The sequence below is a fragment of the Nymphaea colorata genome, chromosome 12 (genome assembly GCF_008831285.2).
Source record: "Nymphaea colorata isolate Beijing-Zhang1983 chromosome 12, ASM883128v2, whole genome shotgun sequence".
NCBI classification, from domain to species: domain Eukaryota; kingdom Viridiplantae; phylum Streptophyta; class Magnoliopsida; order Nymphaeales; family Nymphaeaceae; genus Nymphaea; species Nymphaea colorata.
This window is the reverse complement of record NC_045149.1, coordinates 17,789,623-17,813,954: the sequence shown is the minus strand read 5'-3', so window position 1 is coordinate 17,813,954 and position 24,332 is coordinate 17,789,623. Positions and strand designations below refer to the sequence as shown.

General features: G+C 43.6%; 3 protein-coding genes across 3 annotated transcripts; 1 reads left to right on the top strand and 2 right to left on the bottom strand.

Moving 5' to 3' along the window:
* Positions 1-3,554: 3,554 nt before the first annotated feature.
* Positions 3,555-22,840, bottom strand: LOC116265292 (uncharacterized). The gene is made up of 6 exons (XM_050080726.1): positions 22,532-22,840; positions 21,154-22,148; positions 12,413-12,716; positions 11,037-12,016; positions 5,235-5,499; positions 3,555-4,851 (listed from the first exon to the last, which is right to left on the bottom strand). The coding sequence occupies exons 1-6, from the start codon at positions 22,707-22,709 to the stop codon at positions 3,854-3,856; spliced, it is 3,720 nt and encodes a 1,239-aa protein (XP_049936683.1). The 5' UTR covers positions 22,710-22,840; the 3' UTR covers positions 3,555-3,853.
* Positions 11,004-12,619, bottom strand: LOC116266356 (chalcone synthase). The gene is made up of 2 exons (XM_031647531.2): positions 12,413-12,619; positions 11,004-12,016 (listed from the first exon to the last, which is right to left on the bottom strand). The coding sequence occupies exons 1-2, from the start codon at positions 12,588-12,590 to the stop codon at positions 11,019-11,021; spliced, it is 1,176 nt and encodes a 391-aa protein (XP_031503391.1). The 5' UTR covers positions 12,591-12,619; the 3' UTR covers positions 11,004-11,018.
* Positions 14,638-16,076, top strand: LOC116266357 (chalcone synthase 4-like). The gene is made up of 2 exons (XM_031647532.2): positions 14,638-14,815; positions 15,079-16,076. The coding sequence occupies exons 1-2, from the start codon at positions 14,638-14,640 to the stop codon at positions 16,074-16,076; spliced, it is 1,176 nt and encodes a 391-aa protein (XP_031503392.1).
* Positions 22,841-24,332: the final 1,492 nt, after the last annotated feature.

Below are 24,332 nucleotides of genomic sequence, written 5' to 3'. Positions count from 1 at the left end.
ATTCCAAAATAGTTTGAGCTTCACCAGTTTAATCCTGATATAGGAGTGCTTGTTCTGGCGTTCTTATGGATTGAACCAGCTGTAAAGCGACCAAGGATGCATAATCTTGCTGGCGTAAAATAAAGTAGAAAAAAAGATAGGTTTATTTATAATTTTCAAGGTCATTTGAGGCTTTTCGAGACAATTAATTTACTACTACCTCAAATAGTAAGTGTCAAAATGATACTTTGAACTTTTGCCGGACGAGGGAGGCCGTTTTCCATGTCAGGACAGTCAGCACTAGAACATTGAACTTTTGAAAGCAAGCTTAATATCCTTTCTTTGTGTACTTTACTTACGTACATCTTAGATTCATCTATAAATATGAGTCCTACGCAAGAATAATTCAATTGATGTGAAAATAAGGATATAAAAGAGCGTGTCATTAGAAGAGAAATTGTCCTAAATTGAAATGATCAAGTACTTAGCATTGAAATAAATTTTCTATGGTGTTTTGCTATGCTAGCATTTTGATATCCATGCACCTTTTAACAGGAGGAGTATGTTTGTCTTTTTATATGATCATTTTTTCTTGTTCTTTTGTTCTAATAAAAGGGTTCTCATTAAATTTTCATGTCTGATTCTGCTTATTGGGATCCAAACCCACACTGAAGTTAAAAAGATGGAGGCAATGTCTCGCCGGTGATTGCCCCAGATCACGCCGGGCCAACGAAAAAGTCCGCCATCCGCTTGCCGATGCCATCGAAGTCTTTTAGCAGCTTTTGGGGGAGATGTACTTAACTTGGGGTGGCGCCGTTCGTCCGGGTTAGGGTGGACTTAGTCGCCAGGGAGCGGACTCGACTTTCCGCCGTCTTGTTGTTAGCGGTTGAAAAAAAAAAAGGCAGGGGTTCTCTTAATTTCAGACGCACGCGCATCTCTCCGTTCCCCTTTGTATGTCGGTCTTACACCATGGAGCAGCCATCATCTTCTTGACGCTGTGAAGATTCATGCTTCAGCGACCTTTCATTGCAGACATCCACAGGTACAAACTTGACGCCGTTCTTTCACTCGCTCTCTCTCTCCCACTCTCTCGTTCCCCCTTATCTGTACCCAAAATGCACCGCTCCTGATATTGTAGCTCGATTTTTGCATGTTTGAAGTTGTGCTGATGTCTGCTTGTTTTTTTGGCCGTTTCTCTGTGTTCCTGCTTTCCCTTTTCCTCGTTCCAGGTTCATGCACAGAATGTGTTTTAACTGCCCATCCAAATCATTTGCCCTATGCGCTGCTTCTGCATTCCTTGAGCTTCTTATTAAATTCTCAGTGCTCACATCCTGCTGAATCAGGCAGCGTTTGATGTCTGGTTGCACCAAGCTTTTTCTTACCAAATTTTCTCTTGTTGACTGTCTAATCCCAGGATGTGTTCAACCTGCTTCCCAATTTGAATGCTAATGAGTTGATCAAGGCATTCTCCGTGAAGACAAATGATATGATGCTTGTGATCTACCTCTCATCCCTCATTCGACAAATTTAGGTTTATGACAGATTCTTTGGCCAGAACACGAGACAGCCGAAGATGTGAACCCTATGCCAATTCCTGCAGTAGCAGGAAGCTAAGCTGTTCAGCCTTAGTCTAGATGTGTTACTGTTATTTTCTGCAGCAAAGTGCTAGTCCACAATTGCATTTAGTGCCGAAGTTGGCTGCTGCATATTGGTGTTGGCTCTTGTGAGAATTTTGTATTGATCTTTACTTCAGAAACTACGCCCTCATGCAACTTGCCACCAGAACCAACATCTGAGTGCTTCGATGACTAGTTGATTCTATTAGAATCTTGACGCTTTTGGATGCCCTCTTGAGATATACTGGTGGTGGAAGTATGAATAAATGAATACAGGGATCACATGAGTTTATGGCTGTAATCCGGTTTGTATCTTCCTCTGCTAGACTGGCACGTGATACATGATAGATAAATGCTTTTAATGATCTTATGCAGGTTACTCTTTTCATTTTGAAGTTTCCACTTCTTTGTACTATAGTAAACAAGATGTTCTACTGAGTTGCTTTGATGTATGCAACAACAGAGTTTGGTACTTGGCTGACCAAGAAGTCTTTTGATATCCAGCTTTTGTTATGAAACCATGATAGGATATCATTTTCAATTTCAACAGAGGTTGGCGCAAAGAACATCAATGCAAAGGATTTCTTAACTATTTCACATGTTCCATATTAGTCTTGAGGCATTTATCCTTCTTTGCCCGAGAAAACCAATGGGTTTTAAATCTTTGGAATCTAGATTGCTGCTGAGACTGTCTTAGAGGACATGTAGTCAGTTTTTGGTACATAAGTCTGATTTGGATCAGATTTACATATGGCTTAAAAGTCATAAATCGGATTTGGGTGGATTATATAACTTAAAAGTCGGGCTCGAATATAACGTAAAAGTTGGATTCGGATACAGATGTAACTTAAAAGGCGGATTCGGATCAGATAGAGATATAACTTAAAAGTCGGATTCAGATTGAATTCGGATATAATTTAAAAGTCGGATTCGGATCGGATATAACTGAAAAATTAGATTCGGATCGGATTCAGATATAGATTTTAAAGCTGGATTCGGATATGATATAAATTTTTTTCATCCGAATATATAAATATCCAGAAAATCGGATATGGTAAAAGGTATATCTGATCCAAATCTAATTGGTTGACATCCCTACACGCCAGTACACCATTCTTCCTTTGTGAAAGAAACCCGACGAGTCAAGCTCGAGCCCATCTAGCTCATAACTCATGGTCTAATTGAGCTTGAGCTCACCCTGTGAAGCTCAACTTCAGCTCGAAACCGAGCAAAAATTATGTTCCAGCTAGAGCTCGACTTGGCTCATGTTCACGATAACATAACTAGTTGGACTGAAGGAGTGGGGATCCTGTTCGTGTGGGCGCTATTTCTCAGAATGCAAACCATATGAATGATGCTTAATGGCCAGGCCACCCAGGTTCCTCTGAAGTAGCCTTGAACCATGGGAGCTGATTCGAAGGGAGAGGGGCTTTGGCCTGCCCATCTCAAGCACTAAACTTTCTTTATATTTCTGTAGCTAAAGAGTGTATGTTAATAATGTTTGAGAAAAGCATAAGTCCATAAGTTCTTGGATAATGGAAAAGTTTTCTGAGGTCAGATTGGATCCAATGCATAAGTCCAATGTGTGTGTGTGTGCTGGGGGAGCTGGGCAACATGTTACTGAATCCCAGAAAACCGAATCAGAATAACAGAATCGTTTTTGAATGACCGGCGAATAGTCATTTTGATATTTATAAATCAAAAACAAAAGGGAAAAATAGATAATAACAATTTGAGAAGATTGAAAACAAATTGGGAAGACAATTGAAATGCCAAAGGCCACACGTGGCTCCCCATAAGAAAACCTCATTCATTTTTTTCCTTATTCTTTGTTTGTTAGGTGCAACAAGAGAGTCGATTATCAACCTAATGCATGTGTAAGACTCACCAAACAACATGATCACACCCTTTGAGTTTCCAATTATTTATGAACGCATCAATATCATATAAAGAACAAAATAGAATAACAAACAATTTATTAAATTATCCTGTGCCTGAATACATAACTGCCTGCCCATTTCCAGCTTCCGCCAAACTTTCTCTCAACCACACAATCTGGGGAACTTTCACCATCAAAGAAATACTCCCCAACTTCGTATAACTATACTTCTTTATCACAAGCCATGTGACTCGTTCTTGCACTCTCAACTTGCAAAGGCAAACAAGATATTATATTACCAAAAGGAGAAGAAAAATGAAGAACACGGACACACGAAAGAGAAAAATATAGACCAGGTCCGGTCCCCTCCGTTTCACATTTAGGCGCTGATTGGCACGCTGTGCAGGACGACCGTCTCGACCGTGAGCCCTGGTCCGAACCCAAAGAGAACACCCCACTCGAGCCCTTCCCCGGTCGTGGCCGCGCCCTCCTCTTTCGACTTCCTCCTCATCTCGTCCATTATGAACAGCACACAGGCGCTGGACATGTTCCCGTACTCGCTCAGCACGTGTCTGGTAGCTCGCATCTTCTCGGTCTTGAGCTTCAGCTTCTCCTCGACCTGGTCCAGGATGGCCGGACCGCCGGGGTGCGCGATCCAGAACAAGGAGTTCCAGTCCGAGATGCCGAGCGGGTCGAACGCCTCGACCAGGCTCTTCTCGATGTTCTTCGATATGAGCCCAGGCACGTCCTTGAGAAGGTGGAAGGTCAAGCCCACTTCCCGCAGGTGGCCGTCTATGGCCCCGTGGCTGTCTGGCAGGATGGTCTGCCCGGTCCAGACCAGCTCGAAAATGGGCCTCTCCACGTTAGGGACTGGATCCGCGCCGACGATGATCGCAGCCGCTCCGTCGCCGAAGAGCGCCTGACCGACAAGACTGTCGAGGTGGGCGTCGCTTGGGCCGCGGAACGTGACGGCGGTGATCTCGGAGCATATGACCAGCACCCTAGCACCCCTGTTGTTCTCCGCCAGGTCCTTGGCCACGCGGAGGACCGTGCCGCCGGCGAAGCAGCCCTGCTGGTACATCATCACCCGCTTGACCGAGGGGCGCAGGCCCAGGAGCTTGGTCACTTGGTAGTCGGCACCGGGCATGTCCACCCCGCTGGTGGTGCAGAAGATGAGGTGGGTGATCTTGGACTTGGGCTGCCCCCATTCCTTGATGGCCTTGGCCGCAGCCTCCTTCCCCAGCCGGGGCACCTCCACCACCACCATGTCCTGGCGTGCGTCCAGTGACGGGGCCATGTAGGCGCAGACGTTGGGGTTTTCCTTCAGTATCTCTTCCGTCAAGTACATGTACCTCTTCTTTATCATTGATTTCTCACCTGCACACCCACTTGCACGTCAGAGGACACATAATTGAAAAATATGTACATCTTCATTATGCATACATGAACAAGTTTGTACATTTGTGTATGACTTGAAAGTCTCACGGTTTATATTCTCAGATCTTTACCATATTGTATGTATCTATATGTTACAGATGCATCTCAGATATTAAATCAACTTCTCTAAAAGAGGAAAAGCGACCAACTCGAGTCCTTTCAGTCACTTGTAGGCACATTAACATACATACAAGAGGCCGAGAAGCTAAATTCCCTTCCCTAAGGCGTACGCAGATGGCAACCAGAGAGAGAAGTAGACCAAGTTGGCTACTGAACTCGGTTTAAATACTCGGCTAGAAAAGCGGGGAAGATGGGGGGCTTACACATTCTCGTGAACTTCTCCTTCAGTTCGGTCTTGTGCTCGCTGTTGGTGATCCTGAAGTAGTAGTCAGGGTACGTGCTCTGGTCGACTGCATTCGGCGGCGTGGCGGTTCCGATGGCGAGCACGGTGGCTGGACCCTCGGCCCTCTGTGCCCTTCGGATCTCCTCAACGCTCACCATCCTGTAGCTGTAGAGGCTCGGAAGCGAAGGGGGAGGCTGCCTCCGGAAACTGCAGGTGGTGGTGAAGAAGAAGAAGGAGCTGCTGCCTCAAGGTTGCTGTGAGAGTGAGGCTGAGGGCGTGCTATTTATAAAAGAGAGAAAGAGAGAAAGGGGTAGTTGTGTTGGAGGAAAGGTAAAATAGGGAGAAGGAGCGTAGTTGAGGTAGATGAGAGACCACGTGCTCAGCCAACTTAAATGTGCTCAACTAAGTGTGCAGCGTCGGCCACTTAAATGTGGTCTATGTGGGGCATTGGCTTCACGGAACCCATTTTTTGAAACTTTACTTTAGTATGGAAACTTGGTTTAATTATATGAGGTAGCTCCGTCAAATTCAAATTCAAATTAATGTTTTATAGTCAATTGATAATTTGTTAACTATATATTTAGTGCCCCATAAAAAATTTCGATTTCTGACCTTAACAAGAATAAATTATTTTCGGCTTTTACAAAGCCTGATCATATTTATCTTTGATAGACATGGCTGCATCATTTCGGTGCATCTTCATGAACCAACAAATGGAAAAAGAAAACTCAATTTCTGCAAAAAAGATCTGGCAACAAAACATAATTATCTTGGTTTCCTCTAACTTGTTCCTAACTTCAAATAATTGATCTTGTTATGCATACGTCGGTGATGTTTGCAAGTGCACCCGTCAGTCTGCCTACCATTTTCGCATTTGACTTCAGGTTGCAGCACCGGGTAACAAAATTCTTGTAATTAACGGAGAATTGACAAACGAAGGTGGCAGGCATTTTGATGTTAATATATTTGATTTGGATCAGATTTTTAAAATGACATCTGATTGGAATCAGATATACATAATAGATTCATCGGATTTAGTTTTAAATAAACATCTTATATTCAATGCTTTGAAAATCGATTTGGATAGAAAGATTTCAGTTTTGGATTCAGATATGACCTTTTGTTCATATTTGAATCTCAATTTAAATTCAAAGATGTGAATATACGCAAATACAGATATGGTTAAAGGTATATTTAATTTGAACCTCACATGTTGGAAGATGCAGCAGTTACCCTTATGTTCTAGAATTCAATAAATAAAATATTCAAATTTTACTTTCGTTCAGGTTGAGTAACCATTGAACGTGAGAAGCAACCCCCAGAATTCACAAAACCAGAAACTTGCATCCTTGATCGTTCGACCGTCCATTTCTATGACATCTCCAAACAGTTTTAGATCCAAGGTAAGGTTGGGCGCTGGGGCTGGTAGCCGGTGGGTACCAAGTAAAGGTTGAGCATTGGGCTGGGTGGCCGGTGGGTACTCGGTATCCAGCTCGACTCGGGCTCAGGCTCGGTCCCAAAAAAAAAGGCTCCAGACCGGCCTGATAATTTATTGGGCTGTCTCAGTTGGGTCGGATAAACTTGGGTGGGCTCGATAATTGTTTAAGTATTTATTTTATTAATTTATATATATATAATATTTTATTATAATTAATTACATTTATATATTATTTTATATTAAAAGTATATTTTTTAATTTAATCGAATCTTGCCGGAGTTTTAATGGTCGGACGAGCCCATGCCCAGGTTTCAAGTTCCGGCTCGAGGCAAGCTGGTTCAAGTTTCGGATGTACAGCTTCGAGCATGTAGAGAATATATATATATATATATATATATATATATATATATATATATCTAAATGGTGAGTCTTGAGCAGACATGGAAGATGCAGAGGGCTGAGAGTCCGGCAGGCGGGGTGGCCATTGGAACGGCCAACCCTCCCAATGTCATCGAGCAGAGCACGTATCCTCACTGCTACTTCAAGGTCACCAACTCAGAGCACATGACCGTGCCCAAGGAGAAGTTCACGAAAATATGTAAATTTTACATTGTTCTCTCACCATAACCCACTATATATCATATATATATATATATACCATTTCTACCAATGCGGTACGGATCAGACGAATAAACGAACGACGGCATTGAGTTTGTCCGATGATAGTAAAAAAGAAAAGTCCCCAAAAAAATGTGAGAATAAATGTGTTAAGTGTGTCATCTAAAAGTAGTTTAATAAGTCTCAGAATGAAATGTTAACCATCTATGGTGACTTCCTTTAATAATTTCATATGACTGACGATATAACTTTAAGAGTCGTTTGGTAGTTGGAATGTTTAGTGACTAGTTTAAGATTTGGGTCATAGAAGAATAAAACTCGGTGTCCATGAATTTGCTCCAATTTTTTTTAAACAAGAACATGAAAGTTTCTATTTACCAAATTTTTTTATTTTAACAAAGACGGTCATTTCTTTCTGAAATACATCTTTACTTGTAGAAAGATAGAAAATAAGAAAATTTCATATTTTCATATTTTATGTATGCTATTAGAAAATAGTCTGTAGATTAAGTATAAAAAAATTATGATCTTTCCCTACAGTCTACAACCTCTTCTGCTCTTTTCTTCTTCCAATCTCTGTTTCCAATCACTGTGAAGACTAAGCCATGTCGATAAAAAGAATGTCCATAAACGTCGGTAAAACTTCTTCCAAACATCTGTGAACTAATTGTCAGTGAACACTATAATCGGCATTTCCACTACACACATGGGCGCAGATTGTGTTCACCGACACATGCTGAACATAGTTAAATATACTATTAGCGACGTGCCGACGTCTGTCAGCCATCGGTAATAGTATTAGCAACGATCACATAAATGATGTTGGTGATGATGCTCACTAACGTTTAATGAACGTTGATAAAAGTTTATTACCGACAATAGGGGTGCACAACGAGTCGAGTTACTCGAACTCGACTCGTTTAACTCGACTCGTAAGTGTAAACGAGCTGCTTCATTAGTTAAACGAGTCGAGCTCGAGTTCACTTTGCGAACTCGTTAAAGCTCGACTCGGCTCGATTAACATACTGGTTTTAAAAAAACCGGTTCAACTGTCTCACTTCACTAGTCACGACTCACTTCTTCTCAAGCGGGAACGGGAAAGGGTTTTTTTTCGTTCTAGGGTTTGTTTCGTTCTCCCTCTCTCTCTCTCTCCGACTCCGACTCTCCCTCTCTGGCCTCTCGCATCGGTGTCTCCGACTTCTCCTTCTCCACCTATGCTCCCGCCCTGTTTCACTGCTTCACTGTGCTTCTTCTCCGCCTGTGCTCTACGCTCCTGCTGCCCTGCGTCAATGTGCTCTCCGCCTCTCCGCTTCTCCAGTGAGTCATTGATATCCAACTCAAAGGCAGTGCATCCTGCGCCGAAGGTCGCCTCTCTCTCTCTCTCTCTCTTTTTCTGTCTCTCTCTCTCTTTCTTGGTTGCTCTATGACTCGTAATGTCTAAACCCGTGTTTGATGGGCCATTCTCTCCTTCTCTGGTGTTCTGTAGCTGCTCCGGAGACCTGTCGCCGTTCTGGTGACCTGCTGGCTGCTGCTTTGATCAACATTCTTTCAGGTACCTTCCTTCGAGCCCCTACCTGTCTCTCTCTTTCTCACACACACAGTAACACAAGTGCATATTATATTACGTACGTATTCTTACTCATCTTTTTTCTTTTCTTCCTCCTTTCTCTACTTCTTCCTCCTGTTCTTTCCTTCTTTCACTGATTTATATACTGTTGTGCTGTTTATATCTTTTAGTGTATTGTTTGTGCTGTTTATGTCTTTTAGTGTATTGTTTGTGCTGTTTATATCTTTTAGTGTATCTTCTAGTGTTTTCTTCAAAAACTGAAACATTGGTTTGCTTTCAATGCTTGTTTCTTGTCAGAAACTGAGCATATTGCCCAGATCAGGGGGGGCATTGGGTTTTATTCCCAATGTACTAGGGCTTCTTTTTGGAGATGCTACAAGTCTGCAACCACTGTGCCTGTAAATTTTGATTGTCCTGCTTCCATCTTTTAATCCTCTATTATGTTTTACTCTTTTGAAACATCATGTTTATCTTTTGGGAACTGAGATTACATATGTGCATAAGTGAACATGGAAAGCCCTTGTATATTTGACTAATAAGAGAGACTCGTTCAAGGCCTTTTTTGATAGGAAAATCTGCTTAAACTTTGGGCTTTTACTTTTCAGAGAGGAATTCTCTCCTTCAAAACAGACAATCATCCAGACGTTGGTCACCAGCGTTTGAGAAGTTTTTTTTTTTAGTGTTGTTTTGTTTTAAACTTGCTTTATGTGGTTCGACAGACTTAAAAGACTAGGCCATTTGTCATATTTTAATTAAAAAAATTATCTGTCCATGAGCTTAAATAATCATAAAGATGAATATCAGAATATGTGTAGGAGCAGGGAATAAAGATAAAAGGTAAAAGGCCCGTTTTCTTCTTCAATTTCATTCATTACGTTACGTAGTAGTAGAAGAAACCTTTCCTTTAAGATTGAGAGTTAACCGATAGGTTGCCCAACTTGTACTAAAAAGAGAATCTAGATTAATTGCATCCACATGGTTTCTTGCCGAGAATCAATTGACTTTTTTATCTTGAGTATGTGAGTAGGAAGAGTATTTTATCTTTTGTATTTCTGTCGCTAAAGAGTGGATGTTAATGTTTGAGAGAAGCAGCAGCATCGTCCATACTACTTGCTCCAGCTCTCTAGGGTTCCACCCAATTAAGAGCTGGGTTTCTCAAGTTGACACAAACGACCTGGAAATGTAAAATATTAGATACAGACTAGATTCGCTTAGATCCCAATATGTTTAAACTTTCTCGTTCAGATCTTGGTCTGGTTCCATAGACCTTCAAACTCTGGATTCAGATCCAGATACAGACCCGCATACCGAATTTGAAATCCGTCAACCAACCTTATAAAATTCCTTAACCAGGTGCCTACTTTGTCATCTGCATAATGCACGTCTACCATGAGAAAATTTTAGTGACAATGGAAAATTTTTGTGAGGTCTGGTTTCAGAAAAGTCCATTAGTGCTTGGATAATGGAAAATTTTTGTGAGGTCTGATTGGATCCAATGCATTAGTCGTGAGTCGAATAGAACCTGGGGTTCAGTACCCGAATGAGTCGTCCGGCTGCAATTTTGAACCAAATGGAGGAGAGGCTGAAGTTGAAGGCCGACAGCGTCTAGGCATGTGCCGGGCGAGACCGGCAACATGTCCAGTGCTTACAATTTCAACATACGCTTGGGACCGGATTGGAGGGTGCTTGGTCGCAGGTGAACACTCAAACATAAACCAAATACTCCACATAAGCAGCAAATGACGACAGAGAGTAAAGGATTATACAAATTCTAGACACGATGAAAGACTACCACGCATGTTATTATTTTTCTTCTGCCCAATATATTTATTGGAAAAATTATTGCTGAATCTCAGAAATTCGAAATTTTTCGAATGACCAGCGAATAGTCATTTTGATAGTTATAAGCAAAAACCAGAGGGAAAAATAAATAATAATAATTAGAGAAGATTGAAAACAAATTGGAAACACAATAAAATGCCAAGGACAACACGCGTTCCCCATAAGAAAACGTCATTCATTTTATTCCTTATTCTTTATTTATTATTAGGTGCAACATGGGAGATGTTTATGAACCCAAGGCATGTGCAAGATTCACCAAACAGCTTGATCACACCCTATAGACCTGCTCCGTTCCATATTCAGGCGCTGATCGGCACGCTGTGCAGCACGACGGTCTCGACCGTGAGCCCTGGTCCGAACCCAAAGAGAACACCCCACTCGAGCCCTTCCCCGGTGGTGGCCGCCCCTTCCTCCTTCGACTTCCTCCTCATCTCGTCCATTACGAACAGCACGCAGGCGCTGGACATGTTCCCGTACTCACTCAACACGTGCCTGGCAGCACGCATCTTCTCGGTCTTGAGCTTCAGCTTCTCCACGACCTGGTCAAGGATGGCAGAACCGCCGGGGTGGGCGATCCAGAACAAGGAGTTCCAGTCCGAGATGCCGAGCGGGTCGAACGCCTCGACCAGGCTCTTCTCGATGTTCTTCGATATGAGCCCGGGCACGGCCTTGAGGAGGTGGAAGGTCGAGCCCACTTCGCGTAGGTGCCCTTCTATAGCCCCATGGCTGTCCGGCAGGATGGTCTGCCCCGTCCAGACCAGCTCGAAAATGGGCCTCTCCATGTCAAGGACTGGGTCTGCTCCAACGATGATTGCAGCCGCTCCGTCGCCAAAGAGCGCCTGACCGATGAGGTTGTCGTGGTGGGCGTCACTCGGCCCGTGGAACATGACAGCGGCGATCTCGGAGCATATGACCAGCACCCTAGCACCCCTGTTGTTCTCCGCCAGGTCCTTGGCCATGCGGAGGACCGTGCCGCCGGCGAAGCAGCCCAGCTGGTACATCATGACCCGCTTGACAGAGGGGCGCAGGCCCAGGAGCTTGGTCACTTGGTAGTCGGCACCGGGCATGTCCACCCCGCTGGTGGTGCAGAAGATGAGGTGGGTGATCTTGGACTTGGGCTGCCCCCATTCCTTGATGGCCTTGGCCGCAGCCTCCTTCCCCAGCCGGGGCACCTCCACCACCACCATGTCTTGCCGTGCGTCCAGTGATGGGGCCATGTAGGTGCAGATGTTTGGGTTTTCCTTCATTATCTCTTCCGTCAAGTGCATGTACCTCTTCTTTATCATTGATTTCTCACCTGCACAACAACTTGCACGTCACAGGACATATAATTGAAAAATATGTACATCTTCATTATGTATAATGAACAAGTTTGTACATTTGTGTATGACTTGAAAGCTTGACGGTTTATATTCCAAGATCTTTAGCATATTCCGGGGAAACAGATATTAACCCATTTATATGTTACAGATGCATCTCACATATTGAATCAACATCTCTAAAAGAGGAAAAGCGACCAACTCGAGTCCTTTCAGTCAGTTGTAGGCACATTAACATACATACAAGAGGCCGAGAAGCTAAGTTCCGTTCCCTAAGGCGTACGCAGATGGCAACCAGAGAGAGAAGTAGACCAAGTTGGCTACTGAACTCGGTTTAATACTCGGCTAGAAAAGCGGGGAAGATGGGGGCTTACAGATTCTCTTGAACTTCTCCTTCAGTTCGGTCTTGTGCGCGCTGTTGGTGATCCTGAAGTAGTAGTCAGGGTACGTGCTCTGGTCGACTGCATTGGTCGGAGTGGCGGTTCCGATGGCGAGCACGGTGGCAGGACCCTCGGCCCTCTGTGCCCTCCGGATCTCCTCAACGCTCACCATTCTGTTGCTCGGAAGTGCGAGGACAGGGGAAGGGGAAGCTGTCGCCAGAAACTGCAGTTGGTGGTGGAGTTGACGAAGAAGGAACTTCTCCCTCAAGGTTGCAGTGAGAGTGAGGCTGAGGGTGTGCTATTTATAAAAGAGAGAAAAGGGTAGTTGTGTTGAAGAAAGGTGACATAGGGAAGAGGCACGTAGGATAGGGCTGTTCATGAGCCAGTTGAGTCAAGTTGAGCTAGTTTAAACTGAGCTCGCACTTGACTCGAGTTTGATTTCTATTGCTTGAGCTCGACTCTTGAACTTGCTCGATTAAACTCTAGCCGTTGGCTTGAGCCAAGCCAAGCATTTCATTAAAAAATTTTATTTTTTTAAAGTAAAAGAACCTCCCACATACCAATCAATTGTACATCCATTTGAGTAATCTACTTATTTTATATATTTTCTTTCTCAAACTTAACAGAGTTTAGCAGAGCCGAGCCCACTTAACTCAAGCTTGATGCGATTAGGTTGTCGAGTTCGAGTCAAGTTTATCGAGCGAGTGAGTCGCGCTCGACTTAGCTGGACTCATTGAATATCGATAAGTGTAGGGGAGGTAGATGGGAGCCCACGTGCCCAACCAACTTAAATGTGCTCAACCAAGTGCGCAGCGTCGGCCATGCATGCCATATATAATATATGTATCTTCACAACTGGACTGGGGCGGAAGTGCAGCATATGCTTCACTTTGAAACATAGTTTTAAAACTTGGGTTTAATTATATGAAGTAACTTCACGAGATCCAAGTTAATGCTCCATAAAAAAAAAAAAAAAAAAAAAAAAAAAAAAAAAAAAATCTGTCTCAACCAGCGGCACTCAACCGCTGCCGCTGGTTCACAAGACTGACAAACTTTATTGAAAATGAATGTGGATTAAACTCATAATTTCTTACCTTTAACATGCATAAATTATTTTCGGCTTTTACAAAGCTGGATCCATATTTATCTTGGATCTGAGAAACATATCCGAACTCGACGCTTATTGGATTGGAATCTGTCGAATGTGTTCATCTGGTGCATTTCATGAACCAATAAATGGAAAAAGAAAACTCAATTTCTACAAACAAAAAAGATCTGGCAATTTCACTCTTCCTGAAATTGCAAAACAAAAAAGATCGGCATTCATGAACCAATAGAGTCCTGCTTCGTCCACCTCGCCTGGTCAACGGTCAGAAGTTGAGACGAGAGGGGGACCCACGTCCGACCCACCGGGTTGCCGTGTGGGAGCAAAATATAATTACCTTGCTTTCCTCTAACTTCTTCCGAAATGCAAATTCAGATTTAGATAGAAATGTAAAAATTGGATTTTGGTTTTGGATTCAGATACGACTTTTTTTGTTCACATTTGAATAATCCGAATTTAAATTCAAAGATGTGAATATATGAAAATGCAGATATGGTTGAAGGTATATTTAATTTGAATCCAATCCGTTGACATGCTTATCTTTCAACCATGCTGTTGGAAGATGCAACCGCTATCCTTGTGCTTTAGGATTCAGTAAATTAAATATTCAAATTTTACTTTCATTCATTCAGATTGAGCAACAAGCATTGATCGTGAGAAGCAAACATGACGGCAGAAACGTGCATCCTTGATCGCTTGACCTTCCATTTCAATGACATCTCTAAGTAGTTCTAGATTCAATATATATATATATATATATATATATTAAACAAATAGTTAAAAGCAATTTGTTGAAAGCACTCGTTAAATTAATAGACGTTTGGATCTCAACGGTGGCTGGAAGATATGTTAGTTGCATGAAAATTAATAATGAGTCAGCTTGAGATCAGCTTATTTATATGATCGTTGCTTGTGCGGGGACGCGATCGAAGAAGAAAATTTGAAGGGGCACATAGATTGTTTCAAACAACTTGAATATATTCTCCTTTATTACTAAACATTTTGGCTTTCATGACTTCCTCTCCCTATAAAAGAAAGCCAGGAGAAAGAACACCATCCATCCATCCATCCATCTCTCTCTCTCTCTCTCTCTCTCTCTCTCTCTCTCTCTAAGATGGTGAGTCTTGAACAGATATGGAAGATGCAGAGGGCTGAGAGTCCGGCAGCCGTGTTGGCCATTGGAACGGCCAACCCGCCCAATGTCATCGACCAGAGCACGTACCCCGACTTCTACTTCAAGGTCACCAACTCCGAGCACCTGACCGGCCTTAAGGAGAAGTTCACCAAAATATGTAAACTTTACATTCTTCTCTCACCATAACCATTGTTTTTTAGACAATCGCAGCCATCGTATAGCATTCATGTCTTAACATTCTTCTTGTACATACATAGCCCACTATATATCATATATATACCTGACCTAATCTTTCTTTATTTTCATTCCATATATATGATGGCTTTGATCTTTGATAAATGATTGGTAGCAAATATGTTGATATGTGATTGGGTTTTTTATTCGATATGCTTAATATGGGGCTTGTGAGTATGGATGCAGGTGGTAACTCTGGGATAAAGAAGAGGCACATGCAATTGACAGAAGAGATGTTGAAGGCAAACCCCAGCATCTGTGACCAGGCGGCTCCCTCCCTAGACGCGCGCCAAGCCATGCTGGTTAAAGAGGTGCCGCGCTTGGCGCAGGAGGCCGCGGTCAAGGCCATCGCCGAGTGGGCGCGGCCCAGGTCAAACATCACGCACCTCATCTTTTGTACCAGCAGCGGCGGGGAGCTGCCTGGTGCGGACTACCAACTGACCAACCTCTTGGGCCTGAACCCGGCAGTCAAGCGCGTCATGCTACCTCACCAGGGCTGTTTCGCCGGCAGCGCGGTCTTACGCATAGCCAAGGACTTCGCCGAGAACAACAGGGGGGCAAGGGTGTTGGTCGTATGCTGCGAGATGGTTGCAGTTACGTTCCGCGGGCCCTGCGGGACGTACCCAGACGGCCTGGTTGGTTTAGCCCTTTTTGCCGATGGAGCAGCTGCAGTCATTGTTGGCGCGGACCCAGTCCCTAACATGGAGAAGCCGATTTTCGAGCTCGCTTGGACTGGTCAGACCATTTTGCCCGACAGCGAAGGGGCTGTGGGAGGGCACCTAGGCGCGGCGGGCTTGACTTTCCATCTCCAACAGAGTGTGCCGAGCCTCATCTCGACTAACATCGAGAAGGTTTTGGCAGAGGCCTTTGACCGACTCGGGGTCTCGGACTGGAACTCCATATTCTGGATCATGCACCCTGGCGGGCCTGCCGTCTTGAACCGAGTGGAGGAGAGGCTCAAGTTGAAAGCTGAGAAGCTACGGGCGTCTAGGCGCGTGCTAAGCGAGTACGGCAACATGTCCAGTGCAACCGTGCTCTTTATCATGGACGAGGTGAGGAAGAGATCGATGGAGGATGGCGCGGCCACAACCGGAGAAGGGCTCGAGTGGGGTGTGCTCCTTGGGTTCGGACCTGGCCTCACTGTTGACACTGTCGTCCTACACAGCTTGCCTGTAAGACCTTAACCAAATGTTTTCTCTTCTCCAATATGTATTTTCTGTAAAATATATATATATATATATATATATATATATATATATATATATATATATATATATATATATATATATATATATATATATATATATATATATATATATATATATATATATATATATATATATATATATATATAGCGTCGAAAGAGACGTATATCTCCTTCCTAAAGTATCAATTGTGACAATAAATGTGTTAAGTGTGTCATGTAAAAGTAGTTTGGTAAGTCATAAATGAATATGGAATGTTTTAAAATGTCAGAATGAAATGTTAGCCATCTATAGTGACTTCCTTTAATTCTATGACTGATGATCTAACTTAAGAGTCGTTTGGTACTTGAAATATTTGGTGAATGTTTTCTAATCTATCCTAAAGATTTGGGCATTTTCATAAAACAATAAAACACCCACAAAATGGGTTCGGACCTGGCCTCACCGTTGACACCGTCGTCCTACACAGCTTACCTGTAAGACCTTAAGCATATGTTTTCTCTTCTCCAATATGTATTTTCTGTAAAATATATATATATATAACGTCGAAAGAGACGTATATCTCCTTCCTAAAGTATCAATTGTGACAATAAATGTGTTAAGTGTGTCATCTACAAGTAATTTGGTAAGTCACAAATGAATATGGAATGTTTTAAACTGTCAGAAATGAAATGTTAGCCATCTACTGACTACAGTGACTTCTTTTAATTCTATGACTAATCATCTAACTTAAGAGTCGTTTGGTAGTTGGAATATTTGGTGAATATTTTTTAATCTAACCCAAAGATTTGGGCATTTTCGTGGAACAATAAAACATTGATACGTGTCTAGTTTTGGCACCATCGAGGATGGTCGAAGGCCTGGCGGAGAGTGCTAGAGCGGAGCCGACCAACGGCGTGAGTAACAGTTGAGCACGCCGATTACCACCCGACAGGCTTATGCTCTCGTTGCCTTGTGAGGTTAGTCTCGGCAGGGAGCACCGAGAGCAGCAGGTCGCAGCATTGCGCGCGGTCGAGGTTGAACACAAGCCCAAGACACTAGCACCTATGTGCGTAGGGCCAAGTGCACGCGAGTGAGTTGCACCACAAGGCACCTTGGCATGGTTCAGGATTCGACACTTACATAACCCATTAGGCATTACAAATGTTTTCTCTTGTCCAATATGTATTTTCTGTAAAATATATATATATATATATATATATATATATATATATATATATATATATATATATATATATATATATATATATATAGCGTCGAAAGAGACGTATATCTCCTTCCTAAAGTATCAATTGTGACAATAAATGTGTTAAGTGTGTCATGTAAAAGTAGTTTGGTAAGTCATAAATGAATATGGAATGTTTTAAAATGTCAGAATGAAATGTTAGCCATCTATAATGACTTCCTTTAATTCTATGACTGATGATCTAACTTAAGAGTCGTTTGGTACTTGGAATATTTGGTGAATATTTTTTAATCTAACCCAAAGATTTGGGCATTTTCGTGGAACAATAAAACATTGATACGTGCCTAGTTTTGGCACCATCGAGGATGGCCGAAGGCCTGGTGGAGAGCGCTAGAGCAGAGCTGACCAGCGGCGTGAGTAACAGTTGAGCACGCCGATTACCACCCGACAGGCTTATGCCCTCGTTGCCTTGTGAGGTTAGCCTCGGCAAGGAGCGCCGAGAGCAACAGGTCGCAGCATTGGGGGCGGTCGAGGATGAACACAAGCCCAAGAAGTGACCTGTAGGGTCGGCCACTAGCACCTATGTGCGTAGGGCCAAGTGCACGCGAGTGAGTTGGACCACAAGGCACCTTGGCCTGGTTTAGGATTCGACACTTACAGAACCCTTGGGCATTACTTATATGGCTGTAGTGGGAGGAGTGGATGGTCGAAAAATGTAAGACTGGGTCCAGATCCATAGAGAGAGCGGGTGCAACCAAATCCATTCTAGGCACCCTTTTGCTTATGTTTATTTACTCTTTTGTACTGTCTCGGTTTGAAAATTGTTAGAATCGTTTAACTTTAAGTTCTTTATACCGTCTCGGGTTAGGAGCTAAGTGAACCGATACGCTTCTCATGTATATAAGCTTTGTAATTAGGGTTTTTGGAATTATGCTGAATGATGAAGTGATTTTCATTTGGCGTCAACTTCTTTCACCTCCCCGCGAGGGGCTTTCTCCTTCTCTTCTCATGCAATCTTGATTGTCTTCTCAATGATGGCTGGAGGATTCTCCTCACCCATGACCGGCGAGGCGACGGCTGGTTTGTTCTTCTTCAACCTCATGGCCTCCTCCATTTCAGCTTCTCCTCTCTTCTCAAGTCCCTTCTCTCAACGGCCGAAGGAAGTACGAGTGGTAGACATCAAGGTGTAGCTCAGAGCAGCATCTTGGCTTCTGCAACTCATGGTTCATACCCCAGCTAGAGCGCAAGAAGAGGTGCTTCACGGTGCAATCCTTTGCATACCCACGAAGGTTTAGAGGCTGGAAACGCGACAGGGAAGGCTGCAGCTAATGAGCACGCTAGTAGATCTGGTGTTCGACTTCCAAAGTAGCAGTACGACCATCTACGGACGAACGAACATCCACCTCCTCCTATCATGCGATAGGAGGAGAAGCTATGGCAGATCACAAAGCTGAGATCAATCCGCCCTGCTGATCATGATCTTGGGTAGCGATAGAGCCTCGGCAGTGAGGTTCTACCAAACACCCACAAAATGTTTCCATTTACAAAAAAAAAAAAATCATGCGTTCATGTTTGTTCAAAGCAGATTTGAAATACAATATTTTTTGCCTCGGGTGGGCAGGACGAGAAATATTTCACGGGGAATATTTCAGCCTACGGTATTGGAAATAGCCGAAATCTTTTTCGGCGTTTGATGCGGCGAGGGAAAAGAGTAGGGTTTTGAAAAATTTCGCTTCTCGGCAGTATTTGTCCGCGTTATCAAACGCGCAAGAGAAGCTGTGTGCATATCATGTAATTTTCCAACAAAAGACGTCCTCATGTTCGAACGTCATCAGCGTTGACCACTCCATTTTATATTTAAAAAAAAAGGGGGTAAGAAGGCAACCGAGTATAGTTGCATTTGGATCCAACGATAAACAATACCACATCTGAATCCAACCCACATTATTGGATCCATGTTCAGACTCCGGAAGCCGTCACCCGTATTGCCCTTCTATAACAACATAATTTAGGCCTCGTTTGATTAGGCCTCGTTTGATTAACAGGAAAAAAAAAACATGATAAAATTTCTCATGTTTGATGTTGGAGGAAAAAACTTTTTCCGTACAAACTTGAAAAAACCCCACGTTGTATTATTTTTCCTGTGCATCGGACGGAGCCTTAGTTATGCCATCAGTAAAAAATTTTGTTATTTTAATGAGGATGGTCATTTTTAAAAAAATATATACATTTTTTGTTGAAAAAAAATAAAAAAGTAAGTAAATTTTATGGGGCTAATGTGGGCAACTGACCACAGCAAAGAAAAGTCTACTATATAAATAAATAAGGCTGTGTACCGGGGCAGCAGCTTGTCGGGCTTTAGAACCCGAACCATAAAAAAGGGTTTAGGGTTTAGGTCAGCCCCAGTCCGACCTTAAATTGGTGGAATCAAGTTTGGCTCGACTCGTGAATCAAGTAACATAAACGTCGGTAAAACTTTTACTGACGCTTATTTCAAACATATATGAGCAATTTGTCAATGAATACTATAATCGGCATTTCCGCTGCACGCATCGGCATAGATTGTGTTCATCAACATATGCTCAACATAGTTAGGTATACTATTACCGACGTTATCAGGCATTGGTAATACTATTAGCAACGATTACACAAATGTTGGTGATGATGCTCACTGAACTTGCTTTATGTGGTTCATAGACTTAAAAGACTAGGCCATTTATCATATTTTAATTAAAAAATTTTATCAGTTCATGAGGTCAACTTCAAGAACCGACTTGGAGCGGCTACTTAGGAAGTTTGAATGAATTTATGAATAATCGTAAAGATGAATATCAGAATATGTCTACGAGCAGGGAATGAACATGAAAGTTTAAAACCCCGTTTTATTGTTCAATTTCATTTATTACGTAGTAGAATAAGACATTTCCTTTGAGATTGAGAGTTAACCGATCGGTTGCCCAACTTGTATTAAAAAGGGAAACTAGATGTCGCATCCACATGGTTTGTTGCTTCTCATAATCAATTGATTTTTTTTTTTTTTTTATCTTGTAGGAAGAGTATTTTATCTTACTCGGGCCTCTAAGGTCGCCTGTAAGGTGGAACACTGTCACTCAGACCAGCGATTGGTCGCCGGACAACTGCTGGCCGGAAACAATCAAGCTATATAACTTGGGGACTGATTGATTTTCCACTGCTTGAATACTTGAACACAAGGAGAGAGCGAGCACCCATGCCACTCAAACCAGTGACCGGTTGCCTAGCTTCCATTACTGGCCGGAGCCCATCCGATGAACTAATACCAATGATTTGGACTAATTCGTCTTGTTCATAATTGAAAAATAAACAAAGAATGCTCCTTTTTATTGTTTTAACCTATGAAATTCTAAATCAGCGTTTAACTTTTGCTAAAACTCCGAGACTCTTTTATCATACTTAATGCATGTTTAAGACTCCCCGAACTGCAAGATCACACCCTTTGAGCAATTTCTCGGGTTGCATGATGATCTTAAATTATTCAAGAATTTCCCACTACCATATACGGCACAAAGTAAAATAACACACAATTCTTTTACTGGCTGCCCATTTACAGCTTCCACCTAACTTTCTCTCAATCTCAGAAACATTTATAATAAAAGAAGTATTAATTAATGAAGGTCCCATAATTTTAGCCATTCATGACAGAAGCCATGTGACTCGTTCCTGCGCTCTTAATTTTCATAGCCAAACAAAGATATTATTAAAAAGAGAAGAAAAATGAAAAACACGGACACACTAGGTCACAATCTTTAAGAGTGGGGACAAGTAAGAGAACGATATTGAAGTACAGAGCTAACATTTACGACCAGATCGGTTCCGTCCGTTCCGTTCTTAGGCACTTATTGGCAAACTGTGCAGCACGACGGTCTCGACCGTGAGCCCTGGTCCGAACCCAAAGAGAACACCCCACTCGAGCCCTTCCCCGGTCGTGGCCGCGCCCTCCTCTTTCGACTTCCTCCTCATCTCGTCCATTATGAACAGCACACAGGCGCTGGACATGTTCCCGTACTCGCTCAGCACGTGTCTGGTAGCTCGCATCTTCTCGGTCTTGAGCTTCAGCTTCTCCTCGACCTGGTCCAGGATGGCCGGACCGCCGGGGTGCGCGATCCAGAACAAGGAGTTCCAGTCCGAGATGCCGAGCGGGTCGAACGCCTCGACCAGGCTCTTCTCGATGTTCTTCGATATGAGCCCAGGCACGTCCTTGAGAAGGTGGAAGGTCAAGCCCACTTCCCGCAGGTGGCCGTCTATGGCCCCGTGGCTGTCTGGCAGGATGGTCTGCCCGGTCCAGACCAGCTCGAAAATGGGCCTCTCCACGTTAGGGACTGGATCCGCGCCGACGATGATCGCAGCCGCTCCGTCGCCGAAGAGCGCCTGACCGACAAGACTGTCGAGGTGGGCGTCGCTTGGGCCGCGGAACGTGACGGCGGTGATCTCGGAGCATATGACCAGCACCCTAGCACCCCTGTTGTTCTCCGCCAGGTCCTTGGCCACGCGGAGGACCGTGCCGCCGGCGAAGCAGCCCTGCTGGTACATCATCACCCGCTTGACCGAGGGGCGCAGGCCCAGGAGCTTGGTCACTTGGTAGTCGGCACCGGGCATGTCCACCCCGCTGGTGGTGCAGAAGATGAGGTGGGTGATCTTGGACTTGGGCTGCCCCCATTCCTTGATGGCCTTGGCCGCAGCCTCCTTCCCCAGCCGGGGCACCTCCACCACCACCATGTCCTGGCGTGCGTCCAGTGACGGGGCCATGTAGGCGCAGACGTTGGGGTTTTCCTTCAGTATCTCTTCCGTCAAGTACATGTACCTCTTCTTTATCATTGATTTCTCACCTGCACACCCACTTGCACGTCAGAGGACACATAATTGAAAAATATGTACATCTTCATTATGCATACATGAACAAGTTTGTACATTTGTGTATGACTTGAAAGTCTCACGGTTTATATTCTCAGATCTTTACCATATTGTATGTATCTATATGTTACAGATGCATCTCAGATATTAAATCAACTTCTCTAAAAGAGGAAAAGCGACCAACTCGAGTCCTTTCAGTCACTTGTAGGCACATTAACATACATACAAGAGGCCGAGAAGCTAAATTCCCTTCCCTAAGGCGTACGCAGATGGCAACCAGAGAGAGAAGTAGACCAAGTTGGCTACTGAACTCGGTTTAAATACTCGGCTAGAAAAGCGGGGAAGATGGGGGGCTTACACATTCTCGTGAACTTCTCCTTCAGTTCGGTCTTGTGCTCGCTGTTGGTGATCCTGAAGTAGTAGTCAGGGTACGTGCTCTGGTCGACTGCATTCGGCGGCGTGGCGGTTCCGATGGCGAGCACGGTGGCTGGACCCTCGGCCCTCTGTGCCCTTCGGATCTCCTCAACGCTCACCATCCTGTAGCTGTAGAGGCTCGGAAGCGTGAGGGCGTCGGAGGCGAAGGGGGAAGCTTCCGCCGGCCGGAAACTGCAGGTGGTGGTGAAGAAGAAGAAGGAGCTGCTGCCTCAAGGCTGGAAGGGAATGAGGCGGAGGGGTTGGTATTTATAAAAAGGAGGCAGAGGTAAGGGTATTTGGGGAAAGATAAAATAGGGAAATGGCGTTCGGGGTGGTAGCTGGGAGCTCACGTGCTCACCCAACTTAAATGTGCGCAACTAAGCATGCACGGTTTATGGCTCGCACGTGACAAGCGGGTTAGTTGAACCCTCCTCCGCTAATTCACGTAAACGAAAATGTGCCTACCAATTCCTTTTCTTTTAAATGATGGTCGTTACTGTTTTAGCACAATACTTTACCATATGTGAATGTAATTAAACTAATAGTAATGAGATTAATTTTGTGAACATTCAGACATTTTCAATACATTTTGTATCATGTAAAACTAAGGGTGGTCTATATATAATCAGTGAGGATCTAAGATACTCAAACCGCATATCATGATCAACTTTTTTTTTTTTTTACATGTATGAAATTCATGCTATATTTAAAATCCTCTGTTTAGTAAACATAGTGATAATCTCCAATGTCGTGCAGTTCGCATCAATTTCACATTCAATAATATTCAAGGCTACCAAACATTACCTTATAGAAGGTACGCATAATCACAATGATATGAGTTTGGATGCACATATGCATGTGTATAATTTGTTTGATATACATATATAAGTGAGCAAAATGGACGCGGCGCTACCATACAGTAAGTCTAGTTTTTTTCAATTAATACAAGTCAATGTGTGTTAACTGTCCAAAAGAATCAAAGCCTCGTCTAAATCAAGTAGAACTGGAGCTTTTGTGGACTAGCAATTAGTTTGATTGGGAGATTTATGTGTATTTCTTAAGCCATGGTTGAATGGTGAAAGAGTAGAGCGTTCCGATTCAAAGTTTCAAACACGAAACGTCGAGGGGTGTTTGGATCGGGACGGCCAACTTAATAAAGTTCGGAAAGGCAAATTCGTGGGGCTGACTCAGTTCTACTGTTCGAGTTAGCTCAGTTCACGTGTAAAACTGTTCTTACACTGTTCACAAGTCAAGGGTTTAGGTGAAGTAGAACCTGGCTGGTCCAGAATAGTAAGACTTAGGTGCAGTAAAAATACATTAAAAATAACCCTTTAAAAAGTCTAAGATCTTACTTCATCTATAAAAATGCAACGGGACCTAACCTAACCGAGTCGGCCCCAGTCGATCCGAGTTCGAGTCACGGGTTTACCATCAACGCCGAGAAAGGTAAAGGAAAGTTGATGAAGGACAAAACGGGCATTCAATTGGCTGCGTTAATATGAAAGGTACACGCTTAGCCGCTTAGGGTTAGGTGCTTTGTATGGCAATGGCAACCGCCACCTGAAGGGGGCAAATGAGCGGGCCCTATGCTTCGGATCGCGGGTCTAGAATGACCTGGACCCGAGAAAGAGGTTTGGTGGGGGGGGGGGGGGGGTAGTTAGGGAGGGGCGTGGGCGTGGTGCCGCCACGTCAATGCTGCCGCTGTCTCCGCCTGGTTCATTGAGTGGAGCCGCACGAATCATCAA

Bases quoted from the DNA above. Each gene is read 5' to 3' on its own strand.
- LOC116265292 (XM_050080726.1), bottom strand. From the start codon at position 22,709: ATGGTGAGCGTTGAGGAGATCCGAAGGGCACAGAGGGCCGAGGGTCCA. The intron at 12,717-21,153 runs TAAGAACGGAAC...TTTTATAAATAG, and splicing joins ACAGTTTGCCAATAAGTGCC to CACACCCTCAGCCTCACTCT. The intron at 12,017-12,412 runs GTAAGCCCCCAT...GTTGTTGTGCAG, and splicing joins GGAGAAGTTCAAGAGAATCT to GTGAGAAATCAATGATAAAG.
- LOC116266357 (XM_031647532.2), top strand. From the start codon at position 14,638: ATGGTGAGTCTTGAACAGATATGGAAGATGCAGAGGGCTGAGAGTCCG. The intron at 14,816-15,078 runs GTAAACTTTACA...GTATGGATGCAG, and splicing joins GGAGAAGTTCACCAAAATAT to GTGGTAACTCTGGGATAAAG.
- LOC116266356 (XM_031647531.2), bottom strand. From the start codon at position 12,590: ATGGTGAGCGTTGAGGAGATCCGGAGGGCACAGAGGGCCGAGGGTCCT. The intron at 12,017-12,412 runs GTAAGCCCCCAT...GTTGTTGTGCAG, and splicing joins GGAGAAGTTCAAGAGAATCT to GTGAGAAATCAATGATAAAG.